This window comes from Populus euphratica, unplaced genomic scaffold, assembly GCF_000495115.2.
Source record: "Populus euphratica unplaced genomic scaffold, PopEup_1.0 scaffold1.1, whole genome shotgun sequence".
Classification (NCBI taxonomy): Eukaryota; Viridiplantae; Streptophyta; class Magnoliopsida; order Malpighiales; family Salicaceae; genus Populus; species Populus euphratica.
In genome coordinates, this window is record NW_011499845.1 from 5,236,007 (window position 1) to 5,253,344 (window position 17,338).

The window sequence follows — 17,338 nt, forward strand, 5'->3', positions numbered from 1 at the left end:
GCAAATCTTGGAAGAAATGGAAAAGAACCCGGTAAAAAAAAAAAATCCCTTACTAAAATATGTTGTCTAATCATATATATGGAAATAAATATCAGAAGAATATTGTTTTTTAGATATTGACATACTGGTACCAGAACTTTCGGTCATCACGATGCCAAAACGACGTGTTTTCATGATATACTCCGCATGTAATTTTTCTTTTATTATTATTTTTTTCCTGATATGTTTTGTTTTGTCTGTCCAGGTCACAACCCAACTCAACCACCAGTTTGTTTCCATTTTTTTCAAAAACGAAAAAAATCTCTTACAATTACTATTTTTTAAAAAAAGAAAAGAAAAGGGGAAAAAAAAAGAAAACAGTGTCGATTTCTCAGTTCGGGAAGGGAGATAGAAGGGGGCGACAATGGAGACTGCAATTTGTGGGAGAATAGCTCTCTCACCTAATCACGTCTTTAACCCTAAACCCGGTGCTTATTGCTCTTTCTTCCCTTAATTATTATTATTATTATTTTACGCATTTATTTCTCTAAATTCTCTTGTCTGATTCAATTTTATAACGACCATCAGTTATTACTTTTGTCTACTTTTTTTAATTATATATTTATACACTAACAAGCATCCTGCTGTAGCTGCTAAGTTGCGGGTGGTTGTAGTTTGTTGCTTTGGATGCCTTTTTGTTTTTTAATCTCTTTCTTTTATGTTTTGCTTGATTAATCATGGAGGAGAGGATGCTCCGATTTTTTAGTTTTGGTGGCGATTAAGAAATGATGGTGTAAAAAGACCACATTTAAAATCCTGTTTTTTTGAATTCATGTTCTACCCGTGGAGACTGAGCGGAGTATGAGTTGAGTCATGGGTGTCATTAGCAAGTAAAATTGGTCACCGGTATTTATGGTTTTGTTAAAATCTTGACCAGGAGACAAGAACTCTGTTTGTAGAGGACCATGTGTCAACCGTGGGATTCTCATGGCTATATCAACAACATGCTCAGGCAAAGGAGGAGGGTTATTGGAGAAGCCGGTTATCGAGAGAACCACCCCCGGTCGCGAATCTGAGTTTGATTTAAGGTGCGTGCCGGCACCGCTTTTCTTCCTGTTTTGTATTTTATGAGATCTAAATCAAACAACTCTAGCTTCCTTTTATGAGCATATAGTAGTTCGGATTCAGATGGACGGAAGTTGGGAGGGAGAACTTTTTTCTTCGTCTTATCATCCCAAGTTTAATTATAAATCAGGGATATTTCTTTGTTGAGCATTTTTCGCTTGAATGAACACAGTGGTGTTGATTTAATTCTTTTTTGTACCATCTAACGTTCTACTGTCATTTACCTGGGTGATATCGTTGCTCTTTGAATTTTCTTCAGGAAATCAAAGAAAATGGCACCTCCTTATCGAGTGATGTTGCACAATGACAACTACAATAAACGTGAATATGTTGTACAAGTTCTGATGAAAGTTATCCCCGGGATGACCCTTGACAATGCTGTTAATATAATGCAAGAAGCACACTACAATGGCCTGTCGGTGGTGATTATTTGCGCTCAGGCTGATGCTGAAGAGCACTGCATGCAGCTGAGAGGTAATGGACTTCTGAGTTCAATCGAACCTGCAAGTGGTGGTTGCTGAGGACAGTCATTGATGAAATCACTATGCTTTCCTGTTAAAAGATGTATATAACCTAGCAGTGCCCATGTATTTATGTCTTGGTCATCGATGGTCGGATGCAAATGGCAGGATTTGCTAATTTTGAATAATAATAAAAAAAAGGACGACTCAGGATTTGCTAATTTTGAATAATAATAAAAAAAAGGACGACTCTGCAATTGTTACGTGGATTATAATCTGTGATTGTTACTCATCTTCGAAAACAGGATATTGTGCTTAAACGTAGATTTCCCCTGGCTTTTCACCGTTGATTTTCTCGAATCATGTTTAACTAGCAGTACTGTTTTATTTTCAAGATGTAATGACTCGTTCCATTCGACAACCTGATTGTTGCCAAACGAGCAGCCCCAATGAATTCACCTTTACTCCTTTTTGGATCCCTTTTTATTTTTTATTTATAGCCATCATGGCAATGAGGTGGCTGAACCTTTCGATCAAGGGACCTTGAAATCCCAGATCAATCTGATCAGGGAACACAGTGGATTTCTGGAAGAAAACCACAGCCCCAATCGCCATGGCATTATTTCACTACTAGTTACAGCACGAACTACAGGCTCTTTGCTGTGTTTATCATCATCCTTAGTTGTTTAAAAAATTTCCCAACATTATCTGCTTTCACAAATCAACAGGAAGCCTTCAAATTGCATGCATAAAATCAACCGCGTGTAGGGCAACTTCGGTGCCTCAGAATGATTCATTCAATTTAAGATATATCAAGATCCAACAGAATATCATTTAAATAGCATATAACACGCTCTTGGTTTTGATAATCAAACATGCTACTGCTCTTTGAATCAGGAAATTTATGAGTTGAGCAATTGCTCTTGTAAATAACCATATCTTGCTGTGTCCTTCGGAGAATGATCACCTTCTTAATGTATGAAAGTCGCTAATACACCTAACCACCATCCTGAATGCAAGCAGTCAAACAGAACCAGTGTTAAGAGTCTTGATAAGCACAATTTTAAATGCAAATCTCTTTCTCGCCTAACCAGTACCATGCATGTGTAGCCGCTTGCAGCCATTGTTCTCAAGAGTTCCATTTGTTAATTAATAAAAAAAATCCGACCAATTTGATGACAAAGCCATCTTTTTTATAAACCAGTTCTTACATGCTGTTCTGAAAGGCAAATTTTGCATCTATGTTTTGCTGACGTCTTCTTCATTATGGCGCGTGTGCATTAGTAAGCATGCGCAAGCAAGCAAGTGGCCTGCACACCTCTGTTAGCGGGTGATTCCTGGAGTGAAAGATGCGTAGCTATCTCACACCAGTGAAATTATAAACGGTCAACCAATTCTAAATAGTCTGCTGGACTACATTTTTCCAGCATTTCCTTCCGTTTTCCAATAATAAATTGACAGCACTCACCCACGCAACCCCCCCCCCCCCCCCCCAACCCAAAAAAAAAAAAAAATTATAATGAAAGTAAGTACTCACTACTTGTTAGATGATGGGTCTACTCAACCGTTGAAAGGAAGGATTGGATTCCAAAAACAATAAAAAGAACTCCACCTGACAATGCAACCTGAATGGCAGAAGGTACAGCATTGACATCAAAGATTGATTGGCTATCATAATGTAGAAACAACATTCCAAACATGCCATGAAGAGAAATGCAAGGAGCTATAATTACTATTTTCTCAGATATTTGAGATGCCAAGCTCTTTCCACCGATGACAGCGGCAGTAGTACACAGTGCTTGCCCTCTGAAGAAAAGGAAAAGCAATCAAACACAATAAACATGGCGATACATGTAAAAAAAAAAAACATAGCATGACTCAAATAAATGCATGGAGAAAACACTATAACTTACACAATTCCACCTATAACAACACCAAACGGGTTCTCATCAGCAGCCAAACCAATGGTAGCTATCTGAAATGGCAATCATACATAGTGCAAAATAAGGCCATCACCATGAGGATAAACTAATAGGCTGTGTGAGCCCTAGAGGTGACCCTTACCTGGCTCCTATCACCCCATTCACCAAAGAATGTAATGGAAAATGCCTGCAGAACACGCATGATAAAACTAGTCAGCCTCAAGGTCAAATCAGGGTTTTTTCCCTGGACCAACAGTATTAATGCAAAATTCCAAATCTAATACTTCAACATGTATGTATATATATATATATAGAAGCATTACTTTCAACAGTATAGGTGAGAAGAACTGTGAAAGAAATGTCCGCCTCTGCTTTTTCAATTCATCACTGTCCTGGAAGAATAAAACAGTTACACTATAAAAACCACCAAGCATAGCGTATTCAAGAAACACAGTTAAAGGTATTAAAAAATGAGACTAGATTGCTCATATGCACAACCAATTTAGCCATAATTGCATTTTTTTCTCGTGAAATACAGGAAAAGTCCAGTTAATGAATCCATCTATGACAAATCCAAGCATTTGAATGTTGATGCATGTGTGCATTAGACAAACTACCTTCTTGTAAAAATAACAGAGCGCACATAACCTGGTCCTGGCTAACCTATTCTTTGAAATTTGGATATAAGCAGCTCTATGGTCCTAGTTTAGAGATGCCACGCAATGGACAATTACTCACATTAATTAGAGAAAAAAAGCTATAAAACATCCACCACCTAAATATACATAAATCCAATCCGCTCTCATAAAATAAGATATCTAATGCAGGAAAAGGCTTATATTCTCTTACTGCCTGCACATTTTTCTGTATATTTTTTGAGGTAAAGAAGTTTAATGATTGTTTGACTAAATTCTTTTCAAAGTGAGGCAACCCAAACAAAAGAAGATTAAGCCCAACATAGGAGAAGAATGAGAAAGATTAATGCAGAAGAATAAATGCTTTCGTGATCTATTAAGCAGACAGAAAGTGCTACATTTCCAGAAAATACAGCGGTTATTATACCTTGCTACCAGCTTTGGCCATTCCTGTGTTAGCTTTCCAATCAGCATCCTGATGATAAAATAAAGGCAATGTGAACTATGTTTCCACTTGAATGTAAATGTTATTACAGGGAAGAAACAAACCAATTTTGCTTCAACTTCTGCCAATTCTTCAGCCTCCCTGTTTGACAAAATAGAAATAAACTCCAATGAGAACAAACTGTCATGCCAGGAGAAGAGTGCAAAGAAAAGCTAACAAAGACAGAAGATCAGGAACAATACCCCTTGTCATTAAATCCATCCCACAAGGACCAAAGCCCAAATCCAAAAAACAATATTGTTGTTATGTGATGAGTCCACGCACGAGAGATCTAGATAGGTAAACAATGAAGAAAACTTGATTGACAAAAGTAAAAGGTAGTAACAAAACAGTTTTGCTTAACAACTTTGATAGATACATGCACTTTAAGCAAATACTGCAAAATGGATAGTTGACTAGAGAAGAGAGATCGGTAGAGGGGGGTGTGTGAACAAGCTATTCTTGCTCACAGGTGCTTTATATGGACTTACTGAGTAACATAATGAAAGGTTGCCAAGGGGGCTGACTATACAAAACTACAGGTTACAACAGTGTGCTATATAAATAGGCTTTCCTTGCATACTATCAAGAAAATGTGTCCCAAGGAAGAGATTAAGAATGCAAAATCTATCAATTACTCAAATAAGTTCTATTGCATCTACTATAAATGTAATTACTCCACCATAACATCAAAAAAGGCAGCCTGGCAGAATCACAAAATTTACCGACACACAAAACTATATAGGCCTCCAATAGACCGCTTACCAGATTTGGAGCAGCCCAGCCAACAGCAGCAGAAAGGATAGTCATAACCTAGAAATCAGCAAATATTATCATTAACAATTTGGTGCTCGGAAAGGGAATTTTGTCAAATCTACAGTCATGCACCAAAAACACAAGAAAACACTTACTATCAAAGCCGCTAGGCAACCTGACAAAACAAGTCTTCTTGGGTGACGCATGGCCAAGATCTTGAAACAAGAAGCAGAAGTCAGGCAAGCACATGTAGAAAATAGGAGAATTCTGAATAAATAATTATAGGGGGGTTGTAGTAGAAATTCCAAGTTTTAATCAGAAGACCATGCAACAGGGTTTTCTGGAGAAAGCATACCGAACAGATGATGCCTGATTCTATAATTAAGTAATCTAAACAGCATAAAAGTAAAACAATCTCAAATAGAAACTATGAAATCCTTAAGGAAGTTAAGAAAAACTTAAAAAGCACCATTATTGGTCACTTCACTGATGAATGTCTCACAGAGAAAAATTACATGAGATTTTTAATTCTTTTCCCTCCGTCTCTTATCCCAATTTCCTTCCATGACTAAAAGTGAAGGCAACATGTACGATATTTGGCTGTAAATTGCAATCCTTTTTAACCCTCTCATATGCTCACTCGGTTCAATATATAAGCTTTGGAGAACTTTAATTACACATAGAAAGGCCATTAAATGGATTGATTTTCCGAACTCATAATGCCAGAAACTTAACAAAGATCCTCAGTTTTCAAAATCCTGCTTTTACATAAATACAGCAAGTCATTCTTGAAATGGTGTAACTAACTAGTGGATTTGATTTAACATTGATTTTTACTTTTGGTACCATTATGCATGCATTTTAATATTTGATCTCCCGAAAGAGCACAATCATGACTAGTTGCAAAAGCAAGCTTTTATCAACGATTTGTATGGACATTTGTTAGCTGATCACATAATCATTAATTATTTTACAAAATTCTTTACTACCATCATCATTTTTTGTCTTTTCCAGAATTCCATGACCATAACTGCAAAAAGACCATCCCAATGGCTGAATGCTACTAAAGGTTACCAAGTTTAACTCGGACAAGGAAGAAGCAGGTAAGAGGGTATGCGCAAGAGTTATGAAGAAAACAAAAGATGCAATATTGATCGGTTTTTCAACAGAAGAGTGTCACCGGAAGCGAACATAAATAAGTTGCCAATACTCCATCTTACAAATACAGTCTCGGCAAATTCAACATGGCCAAAAAAACCAGGCAGGTATTTTCTGGAGAAAACAATATCCACCAAGTCCCATAATGCAAGTAGAACAAAAAAGGAAGGGGAAAGATATGGTAATGATAATCTAAACAACAAAACAAGAATTAATTCCTGCCTAAGGGCCCTGTGTGCAACACGAACCATCAACCATAAGAGAATTTAACGCTTTGTTAAGTTTAAATTCTGTTTCCCTGTTGAGTTACATAATAATCATACTTGATAAAGTTTAAAATTGTCGTATCTATTCTTCGCCTTTTTAAAAAAAAAACTTTCCGCGCATTATGAAATTCAACGCTAAAACTTTTTCAAAAACAAATCAATTCCTCTCCCACTCCCACTCTCACTCTCACTCTCTCGCTCTCAGTTCTCATTTGACCATAAGGGAAAAAAAATCTTTTAGTAATTTACATCCTTCAACAAAATCCAGTTCCAAAATTAATTTAAGCAATAAATCAACTAAATTAAACAAGAAACCAAATTCTTTAGAGAGTAAAAAAACTAAACCGCGGCAGCGAAAAAAGTCTTATCGCCGATCTCCGATACCACTGTCATCGCAAGCGACTTAGTGAACCCCTTGATTGAGCAAAAAAAAAAATTGGAAAAAGAAAATCTGTAATTAACAAACTTTAAATCCAGATTAGAACAAAATAAAGAGAGATTAACTAGACAAGCTAATTACCTGAGCGACTGAGGTCATATTTTCCATTGAAAGAGAGGATGATATGCTGTCAGAAAGAGAAACTTGAGATGCAGTGGGAAATTTCTTTCGGAGACTTATCGTTGAGCTTTTCAAGTCGAAGCAACTTTAACGACAAAACAGAGTGAGAGAGAGTGCTGGAGTTTGTTCGGGTTAATTCTGGTTAGTGTAAGGAGCGTGAAGTTCAGTGCCTGTTGAAAAGGAAAGATGCTTTTGGTTAGGGACTTCTTTAACACGCTATACATCTGTTGTTTCAGGATGTTAGGGTATAGTTGCAGAGATAAGCGCGTGGCTTCAACGATAATAACGTTCAATAACAAGTACGCTACGACGCTTGGATTCCGAAAGATTTTGGAATGTTTGTATTGGTCGAACGGTGTTTTTCTTCCTCTTCCTTCTTCTTCTTCTTCTTCTTCTTTTTTTTTTCTTGGCATTTTCGTTATTTACGAGGTGATTTTCAGTTTTAGGACTTTCTCAAACTCTTTCTCAATAATTTTTTTGGGTTTGTTTATATTGCTATCAAAACTTCTTTATTATGCCTTTCTTGGCAATTAAATTGTGCAAGTATCTGGCCAACTGCTAGTCCTGGATCATTTTAAAAATAAAAAATAAAAAATATACATGATATTATTAATATGTTTTTAAAAAAATTATTAGAGGTTAATTTAATTTGCCCTACTAACTTAACAAATTTCATGGTGATATAAACAACTAAAAAAAATAATATTTTAAAAATATATATTAAAATGACAATGTATTAAATTGATCCTAGTCAACTCATATTAATATGCAAAATTCATGCTCCAGGTCATGATAACCTCATACAAAACAAATAAAAAATTATATTAAAGTTTAATTTTCAATCAACTAAATATTAAAAAATAAAATTAAATAAGAAACTAGAGCCAGCCTAGGTTAATATGTAAAAATTTGATCATGAGATTGAGATAATCTAATAAAAAATAAATTATTAAACTTGATTCTCAATCAATTCAATATTTAATGATGAAAATAAAAAAAACTTGAGTTTACCTTATTTAATATATCAATTTCTTAACTTAAGTCATGAAATGAGAATTATCTCTTTAAAAAAAATATAAAACTTAATCCCTGTTAAACTTAAACAATGAATAATACAATTTAAAAAAATAATTATAGTAATAACTTGTAAAAGCTAAACTCATTCAAATTACTTATAATGTAGGTCACGTGGTCATAATAATCTCGTATAAAATAAATTATAAATCTTATTTTTTAAAAAATATAAAGTTAAATGAGGAAATAAGGGGAAAAAATCTGAATTATATATATATATATATTTCCGGTCAACAAGAGGTCAATGATTTCTCTCTTGATTGATACCTGTTGATACATGAATAACCAGCTGTGTATATTAATATTGTTGCGGAAAGATATTTATAACTTTTTTTTTATATTGTTGACAGGGAAATACGAAAACGGGAGCGGGTTGAGTTCAGACAAACCGTAGTCAAATGACGGCATCGAAAGGGAGACAACCCATGTCTCTGGGGATTACATGGCAATCAAAACAAGTATTTTAAAAAATTAAAATATTTTAAATTACGAAAAAATATATATCTTTTAGTCAAATTTTCATTTTTTATCAGAAATTTTTATAATAATATGTATTTTTTCTACAAGTAGCATGGTTTTTTTGAATGAAAACCTAGCACAATGAAAATAAATATCTGTAACAATTCAAATGATCAAAGTCAATGAGAAATTGAAAAATATATATTTCTTTAATCAAAGCCCTCCTCCCTTGTTCATCTTTTTTCTAGCAGAGATATATTTTTTTAATTAGAATAGTGATTAATTAAACAAAAACAATTTTAATAGAAAAAAAACCATGCCATAATAATAATGCATAAAAATAAAAATAAAAAATCTAGCAAAATTGCACTGTGGAAGAACATTTTATTTTATTTTTAACAGTAAAGAAGATATTGTTTTAGCCTGGTTTGTTGATTGTTAATGCTAGTAATTTTTAATTATTGATCGTTAACTATTAACCATCAATGTTTTTTTTTGTTAGAATTAAATATAAATTATTAATATTCAAGGCCGCATGGGGTTTTTTACATTTGACGCAATTGAATGCTCATGGTTTTAGTTTACATTAAAAAACGATGATATAAGCTTCTTTTATTACACGTAAAAGATGAGATTTGACGTTCGAAGCATAGTCTTTAAAATAAGATTTATCATGATTTCAAAAAAATCATCAAAAAAACTTTCTTGATTGTTTTTATGCTGATTATAAAAAAATCAAAAGGATTGTTAATTTTAAAAAACAATATAAAACATTCATAATAACATGAAAAATGAAAAAAAAACATTTATATTCACATTGAATATCCTTGAGCATTTAAAAAGAAACATGGCATATTATGTTAACATATAATTGCTCATAAAATAATTGTTAGTGTTACCATGGAAACTCTAACCTTGCTTTTAAAAAAATAGCTTAATCGATTATTTTTTTCATTTATTTTTAAAAATATTATTTTAAAAAATATTATTATTAAAAAAAATTAAATAAAACAATACCCTTAAAACATTAAAATATCATACGAGTCAGGGAATTAATTTTAAAAAATGGTCAAGCATTGTCGAGTCTCAAAGATCACACTTGTAAGCATGGGTGTGCCGTTAATTTGTAAACCATAGCAAACTCCATGCATAATCAATGCTTGAAACTTGGGATCTAGGTAATTTGGACCTAAAAAATCTAAATTTCAAATATTTTTTCTTCTAAAAATACCCTTAAAACATTATATGAGCCCAAAGAAATATATTTTTATTTCGAAAACACCTTGTAATAAACTTTAAAATTCAAAATCAAACTAAACAAAACAAAAATTAATGAATATCAATCTACTTTGTATGGCATAATTAAAGGACAATATAATCTCCACTGAACTTCCATTTTTAAGACAAACCAACAAGACCAAAATTGTTTTGTGTGGTCATAACATGGTCAGTTTAAACATTTACCTCATCTCTTTATTTTATGACAAGGTTTTCTCTACCCTCTCAATATCCAGGATCTCTTCTCCCTCCCTCCCTCCCTCTCTCTCTCTCGCGGCAAGTTTCGCTCTTCCCTTTTGATATTTAGAAACCGGAAGATAATGAAAATAAAATTTACGATCTAAATATAAATATCTAAAACTATAATGACCAAGTAAATGCAAAAATTATAAAACTAAGGGACTATATTGTAATTTGATGCCGAGAGGCTGCAATGCTTAAGAGTGAAAACCTCAAGTCTTTTAATTCTTTGCTAGTATTATCATTCCATTTCCCCCCTCGATTGGAATATTTTATTCAGTGACCAACTTTTGGCCATGAATGCAAGATATATTGTTCCAGACACACCTATTGTTCATGGCTATATCACATAAAAATATATTAAAAGTTAATTTTGGTCAAGAATATTTTTAAAAAAAATATAAGGATTAGTTTAGGATAATTTCATGTGAAGGATATTTTTTTAGGAACAAATCAACAACAGTTAATTTTTTTGGGACACATTGTAAAGATTTTGTATAAAATATAGTATAAATTGAGCTGATTTTTTTTTCTATATATAAAAGGTTTTTAAACTTTCAAGATCTAACGAGACGTGAGATATTAGTTCTCACAAATCTTTCAATTCAACCATTCGAAATTCCATTAACAAGTACTGTGTTAAAATCCTAAAACAATATGATAGAGAATTGGGTATGGAAAAATCACCTGCAATTGTACAGTTCAATAACCGTTCTGTTTCCTCTGAAATCGAAAGGACATATAAAAGCTCGCTGATGATCAAGAATTGAATCCAGTCAAAAAGTGATTTTTTAAAAAATTTAAATTTTTTGTTTTAAATTCTTTTTTAAATTATTTTGATATTAATTTTTTTTAAAAATGTTATCTTAATATATTTCTAAATAATTTTTTTTATAAAATAATCAATATACAATACCAAACATTTCTCTATAGTGTTTTTTGTTTTTTTTTTTTCAATTTACGTGGGGTGTTCGGGTCAGCTTACGCACATCACGACTAATCTCCACGGCCCACTGAACATCCTGCAAGCCCAGTGAGCAGGTAAGGCACCGCGGGGTGACAGGTGTGCATGGTGAGATTTGAACCCAGGTGCAAAGAAAGAGGACAAACCCCTCCCACCACTAGACCAGAACCTCACTTGCAGTGTTTTCTGTTCTCGATCGACTTTTAACTGGGTTCGATTTTAGCATGGGTTAACGATTCACTTTCGGCCTTAGCTGGTACTTAGAATCTTTATCTGCTCTCCGCCTTAGGCACATTTTTAATTGATGAAATTGGAAACTAATTTCTACTGTGTTCTGCTAAAAAAACAACAAACACAAGACCCAAATAAAAAACATTTGTTTTTTGTGCAAGCACTTTCTTTAGATAAAGGGTTCTTTCATCTTGTTTTTTCATTTAAATGATATGCAAATGTGGAAAACACTGTTCTGTCTTTAAGCTTATGTTCGAAAGTCCGGTAAATATTGTGTTTTTTTAAAAAAAATATTTAAAAAATAGTAATTTTTTTATTATCACATAAACGTATCAAAACAATAAAAAACTAAAAAATTTACTTTAAATAAAAAATATTTTTTGAGATTTTAAACAAATAATATTTTAACTGCATTGTGAAACACCCCTATAAGCAACGGAGACAGTTCACAAGTGAAGAACATGACACCGGACCACCTTTACATAACAAGTAGCCACTGCATCTGAAACTATGGCCCTCTCACAAAGAACTGCTTCAAAGGCAATGATTTTTGGATAGATCTCAAATTACCAACCAACAAAAACTTCCTCTTATTGGCTCCAAGTCTACAAATCCCACAATCCTTGAGATGGACCAAAAATTTATAATTAACTTCTTAAAGAGATAAGAAAAGTTAATGGGGTGTGCAAATATAATTAACTTCTCTTATTTCTGGAGTGCCAGTGTGTTTGGAACTACAGGTGTATATATTTAGATTAAAAAAAATCAAATTAATATTTTTAATTTTTTTTAATGTGTTACTATAATATGTGTGTGTATAATGATTTTAATATATTTCAAAAAAAAAATTGGAACTACAGGTGTATATATTTAGATTGAAAAAAATCAATTTTTTTTAATGTGTTACTATAATATATGTGTGTGTGTAATGATTTTAATATATTTCAAAAAAAACAAAACTTCGCTACAATACTATACATATCGCAGCACTTGATGTCCTCAGAAAAAAAGAAGAGAAAAGAAAAGAAAAAAGTCTTTTCATGATTACGAACTCAATGTGTTAATTAGGCATGTTACTTTCGGAGATGGCACTAAAACTTTAATCAGTAGGTGGTGGGCTCCAACGTCACTTTAAATATACAAACAGATTCTTTTTCTTACCTGTGGATGGATGATTAAAAATATTCACTCTATCTCTTAATATTTTTACTTAAAATTTTAAAATCAAAATATTTTGTGAGTTTAACATGCTAATCGCTAAATTGATATGGGATGTATTTATAAAATTATTTAAATTTTTTTGTTTTAATTGAAATATAAGCTGATAAAAAAATGCTTTAATCATATAAATATGGGATGTATTTATAAAATTATTTAAAAAAAAATTTAATTGAAATATAAGATGATAAAAAAATGCTTTATTCATATAAAACCGAAAACAAAAAATTGAGACACCAAACCACTACAAATAGCTGATGATTATGATCACTCATCTCCCACACTGAAGGGGTTCCTGTCCTTGGATGTGACAATGGTTTCAGCTTCTCCTTCTAAGGTGAGCACAGCCAGCTATACCCTTGTTAATTTTATATTTATACTAATTGCATGCCTATCGCTACGAAAAAATGTAACCGTTGTTCCTTCCTATTCTTGAAATCTAAACAGGAAGACCAGTCCAGTGGCAAATGGACCGAAGGCGATCCCGCTCGCCGAGCCAAATGGTGGTACTCAACTTTCCACACGGTCACAGCCATGATCGGTGCAGGTGTTCTAAGTCTGCCCTATGCTATGGCTTACTTAGGCTGGTATGTTAGTCAGTACTGTAACAAGGCCCGACAAATTCATATTCAATATGTAAGTGCAGTAATGAATTAGAACCAAAACTACTAGAAAATAACTGTTTATTTTCTTCAGGGGTCCAGGGATAACGGTTCTGGTGTTATCTTGGTGCATGACTCTGAACACAATGTGGCAAATGATCCAACTCCATGAATGTGTTCCTGGGACTCGCTTTGATCGCTACATCGACCTTGGTCGACATGCTTTCGGCCCGAATTTGGGACCATGGATTGTCCTACCTCAGCAGCTGATTGTTCAAGTTGGTTGTGATATCGTGTACATGGTTACGGGTGGAAAGAGTTTAAAGAAGTTCATGGAGATGACTTGCGCCTCTTGCACCCCAATAAGGCAGTCTTACTGGATTTTGATCTTTGGTGGCATCCATTTCTTCTTGTCTCAGCTTCCGAATTTCAATTCTGTTGCTGGCGTTTCACTAGCTGCAGCAGTCATGTCACTCAGGTACTTGGTTTTATACTTTTAACCTCGTTATGCCCAATTACTTATGATTAAGTACTTGATTAGTTGTGGTGGTTTGTGTCCCAAATGAGAATATGCTTGGTAGGGTACTTTGACATCAAGCTGCAATTTTATCACGGCTAGTAGAACATTTTGGTGCAAAGTAGGCATGCTAAACCACCCTGTCGTTCCACCATTCCAATCTTATCGGAGACAATAAAACATTTTGATTCAACAGTTCATTACAGTGACAAACGATTTCACAAGACGATGATAAAAAGCACGATCCATTGAAAATGAAGGAATTTTAGCATTGAAAAGTAAATTTTGTTTATGATCACTTCATCAGGGGGGGAAAAGTAAATTTTGTTTATGATCACTTCATTAGGGGAAAAAAACAAGAATCGTTCTCCGAAGTTGAAGAAAATTTGCTGGATAAACTACTAGTTGAAAAGCCAAGCACTGATTCACGCTGCTGCCTTGGTTAGCCTTTAAACTACTCCGTGAGAAGAAATTCATTTTAACACAATATGATCACACCAAATGATCACATGTGAAGAGACTTCAAATATATATCCTGAACCTATAGTCATTTGGCCATAATCAAGCAATTTTCCCCCTTTTTTCTAATGACACATGACCTAGTAATTTGACAAAGAATTATATGTTACTCCTCTATTTTCACGACGCCCGAACTCATAGTATAATCGATCTATTTTATCATTGACTCTGATTCAAAAGGCCTATATATCCCCTCACCAGCCTGCCATCAGCATACATACAAGTTTGAAACAAAATTTGAAAAAAGATGAAATTCTCTCTAGCTAGTACTAAGATCTAGACTGATTAGTAGTATTGTATAGCATTCCATTTCACTTTCCAATGAATAAATGTGATTTCCATAAATCCTTGATCCTCAGCACGAAGTCTATGATTTACCATTGGTGCAACTTAAAAGGAAAAATATAGACTACAGTTTCTCAAGCTCTAAGATTATAATTTTAAATTATAAAGAAAATAATATTTTAATAAATTTAAAAAATTAATAATTCTTAGAATTGTTCCGAAAATAACTTGTAAATTGTTTAAACAAGTGTTACACCAGTCTAACTAACTAAAATCAAATCAAACTAAAATTATGAACCTAGCTAGGAAAGGGATATAAAATAACTAGAAAAATAAAAATAAAAATCCTTAGCAACATATTTTAGATTTAATTTAAGCATGTTCTCGATTTTAGTTGGTTATAGCCAACAAACTACTATAAAAATAAGAATGTAAAATGCACTATTAAAATTTCAGTTTGATTTAATAATCGTATTAAAAATTATTTTTGTTTCAGTTTCTTTTAGATTAAAACTTTTGATTAACTTCCGTTGCAAACTATACACAAGATAGGACTAGGAGATCCATTATTCCTTGCATGGTTTGCTCGCAAAACTTGACTTTGAACACTGGTGACGATTCTGGTCATGCTTTATCACACTCACTTGCATCGTATCATGAAACTCGTAAAGCACTCGCGATTGTATCAGAGTTTACAGATTTACTATGGACCGATGACTTGTAGAAAGAATCCCGGTCTTAATCATCCAAACAGGCCGTTGCTTAAAAGCTATTGCTTTTGCGAGGGTGATTCGGGTTACTTTTTTGGACCGAATATATGCTGATCACCCATTGCACTATGAGTGGCGCGCAGCCATTATGGGATAAGTTAAATTAATCTTGTGGAAGAAAATGGGATGAGACTTTAGACTTGGAGGCCGCTCCTTTATGCTTTTGGTGAAACGAAAAAATGGCGAAGGGGAGCCAACCTTATTCATCATGATTATTTTGGTGAAGCAGGCACTTTAAAGTGAATGTTATAAATGGCTAAGTCACTCAAGATTTAGCCTTGTAAATATAAATAGTACCAAATCAAAAGGTGAACCCGAACGTGCTTAAAGACATCAAGGCATTAACTTTGTATACCTTTTCATTCCTGTCATTCTTATGTTGAATTTGGACGGTTTTATTTTCTGCTCACAAGGGCACCAGTCACGCAAAAGCTAGAGGTGCCTGATTGATACAACACCGTGCGGTGTTGTCTTACTCCATTGAGTTTCTGGTTGCAGTTATTCAACCATAGCCTGGGCAGGTTCCTTGGCTCATGGCCAGATTGATAATGTGAGCTATGCTTACAAAAACACCAGCGCAGCTGACTACATGTGTCGTGTCTTCAATGCACTGGGAGAAATTTCTTTCGCGTTCGCTGGCCATGCAGTTGTCCTTGAGATTCAGGCTACAATTCCATCAACTACTGAGAAGCCTTCCAAAATCTCAATGTGGAAAGGTGCACTGGTTGCTTACTTTATCAATGCAATTTGCTATTTCCCCGTTGCCCTTATAGGGTATTGGGCATTTGGACAAGATGTTGATGATAATGTCCTTATGGAGCTGAAAAGACCCGCATGGCTCATTGCCTCTGCTAATATAATGGTGGTAATTCATGTCATAGGTAGCTACCAGGTACAACAAGAGACTACATTATTCATACAATATTTAGCCATGTACACATGTTTTTTCTACCGGACCTAACAGGAACCTTTGTAGGTCTATGCTATGCCTGTTTTTGACATGCTAGAGAGGATGATGATGAAAAGATTCAGTTTTCCACCAGGACTTGCACTTAGGCTCGTGACTCGATCTACTTATGTTGGTGAGATTATTCTCTTCGGCATTAAACGTCTTCTAGCATCAAGTTTGCAGCTGCTCGACTCTTAATCTTGTTACCTATTGAATTACAAGTTATTTGTGTCCCTGAAACCTTGCAGCATTTACCCTTTTCGTTGGAGTCACCTTCCCATTCTTCGGAGATCTTCTTGGTTTCTTTGGCGGGTTTGGTTTTGCCCCCACTTCATATTTCGTAAGCCTCTCAAATGGTGTCTACAGTAGTCGCTAAATGACTTACTGGATCGATCGAGCTAACTGATCCATGTTGGGTTTTCTTGCAGCTCCCTTGCATAATGTGGCTAATAATCAAGAAACCTAAAAGATTCAGCACCAAGTGGTTTATAAACTGGGTAAACAGAAAAATCTAACTACCATGACTTTCCTGTTTAAAGCAACAGTTTTGACCAGTGAATTACTTATTAATAACAGTATCTATTTTTTTCTTTCAGGCCTGCATATTCGTTGGAGTGGTCATCATGATGGCATCCACCATTGGCGGGTTCCGGAATATCGTTACCGATGCCTCCTCGTATAGGTTCTACACATAATAACGGCAAAATGTAACTGATCGAGTTTGCAAGACTTCTTTTTTATTGATATGCCTCTGTTGTTATATTAAGCTAGCAACTATTTAAATAGAACAGTCCGGCATAATCCTGTTCTGCTTTGTGGTGTCATATTCAGCAAACAGACTGACTTCATGTTAACATCGTCATAAATCTTAACTACTATGTTTGGAT

The 17,338-nt window shown here is 34.1% G+C and overlaps 3 protein-coding genes across 4 annotated transcripts; 2 read left to right on the forward strand and 1 right to left on the reverse strand.

The window, feature by feature from the left end:
- Window positions 1-277: 277 nt before the first annotated feature.
- Window positions 278-1,774, forward strand: LOC105123758 (uncharacterized). The gene is made up of 3 exons (XM_011023472.1): window positions 278-467; window positions 917-1,067; window positions 1,364-1,774. The coding sequence occupies exons 1-3, from the start codon at window positions 404-406 to the stop codon at window positions 1,623-1,625; spliced, it is 477 nt and encodes a 158-aa protein (XP_011021774.1). The 5' UTR covers window positions 278-403; the 3' UTR covers window positions 1,626-1,774.
- Window positions 1,775-2,288: 514 nt separating this feature from the next.
- LOC105123764 (GDT1-like protein 4) lies at window positions 2,289-7,680 on the reverse strand. Of its 2 annotated transcripts, XM_011023483.1 has the most exons (13): window positions 7,307-7,680; window positions 7,132-7,200; window positions 5,518-5,577; window positions 5,372-5,419; window positions 4,810-4,898; window positions 4,672-4,708; window positions 4,550-4,597; window positions 3,811-3,879; window positions 3,630-3,674; window positions 3,479-3,540; window positions 3,299-3,371; window positions 3,103-3,190; window positions 2,289-2,574 (listed from the first exon to the last, which is right to left on the reverse strand). In XM_011023483.1, the coding sequence occupies exons 1-12, from the start codon at window positions 7,331-7,333 to the stop codon at window positions 3,122-3,124; spliced, it is 696 nt and encodes a 231-aa protein (XP_011021785.1). In that variant the 5' UTR covers window positions 7,334-7,680; the 3' UTR covers window positions 2,289-2,574; window positions 3,103-3,121. The 2 variants fall into 2 exon arrangements, with proteins under 2 accessions (XP_011021785.1, XP_011021793.1); XM_011023491.1 differs by lacking the exon at window positions 7,132-7,200 and having other exon boundaries at window positions 2,309-2,574; window positions 7,307-7,476.
- Window positions 7,681-12,996: 5,316 nt separating this feature from the next.
- Window positions 12,997-17,338, forward strand: LOC105123778 (lysine histidine transporter-like 6). The gene is made up of 8 exons (XM_011023503.1): window positions 12,997-13,146; window positions 13,257-13,396; window positions 13,506-13,889; window positions 16,001-16,394; window positions 16,479-16,584; window positions 16,700-16,791; window positions 16,880-16,948; window positions 17,048-17,338. The coding sequence occupies exons 1-8, from the start codon at window positions 13,123-13,125 to the stop codon at window positions 17,144-17,146; spliced, it is 1,308 nt and encodes a 435-aa protein (XP_011021805.1). The 5' UTR covers window positions 12,997-13,122; the 3' UTR covers window positions 17,147-17,338.

What these genes read in the sequence shown, in the direction of transcription:
- LOC105123758 (XM_011023472.1), top strand. Translation starts at nt 404, where the DNA reads ATGGAGACTGCAATTTGTGGGAGAATAGCTCTCTCACCTAATCACGTC. An exon ending in CGTCTTTAACCCTAAACCCG is followed by an intron (nt 468 to 916) that starts GTGCTTATTGCT and finishes AATCTTGACCAG; the next exon opens with GAGACAAGAACTCTGTTTGT. An exon ending in GAATCTGAGTTTGATTTAAG is followed by an intron (nt 1,068 to 1,363) that starts GTGCGTGCCGGC and finishes AATTTTCTTCAG; the next exon opens with GAAATCAAAGAAAATGGCAC.
- LOC105123764 (XM_011023483.1), bottom strand. Translation starts at nt 7,333, where the DNA reads ATGGAAAATATGACCTCAGTCGCTCAG. An exon ending in GCTGGGCTGCTCCAAATCTG is followed by an intron (nt 4,899 to 5,371) that starts GTAAGCGGTCTA and finishes TTACCTATCTAG; the next exon opens with ATCTCTCGTGCGTGGACTCA. An exon ending in TGGCCAAAGCTGGTAGCAAG is followed by an intron (nt 3,880 to 4,549) that starts GTATAATAACCG and finishes TTATTCTTCCAG; the next exon opens with GACAGTGATGAATTGAAAAA.
- LOC105123778 (XM_011023503.1), top strand. Translation starts at nt 13,123, where the DNA reads ATGGTTTCAGCTTCTCCTTCTAAG. An exon ending in GCAGCAGTCATGTCACTCAG is followed by an intron (nt 13,890 to 16,000) that starts GTACTTGGTTTT and finishes TTCTGGTTGCAG; the next exon opens with TTATTCAACCATAGCCTGGG. An exon ending in ATGTCATAGGTAGCTACCAG is followed by an intron (nt 16,395 to 16,478) that starts GTACAACAAGAG and finishes GAACCTTTGTAG; the next exon opens with GTCTATGCTATGCCTGTTTT.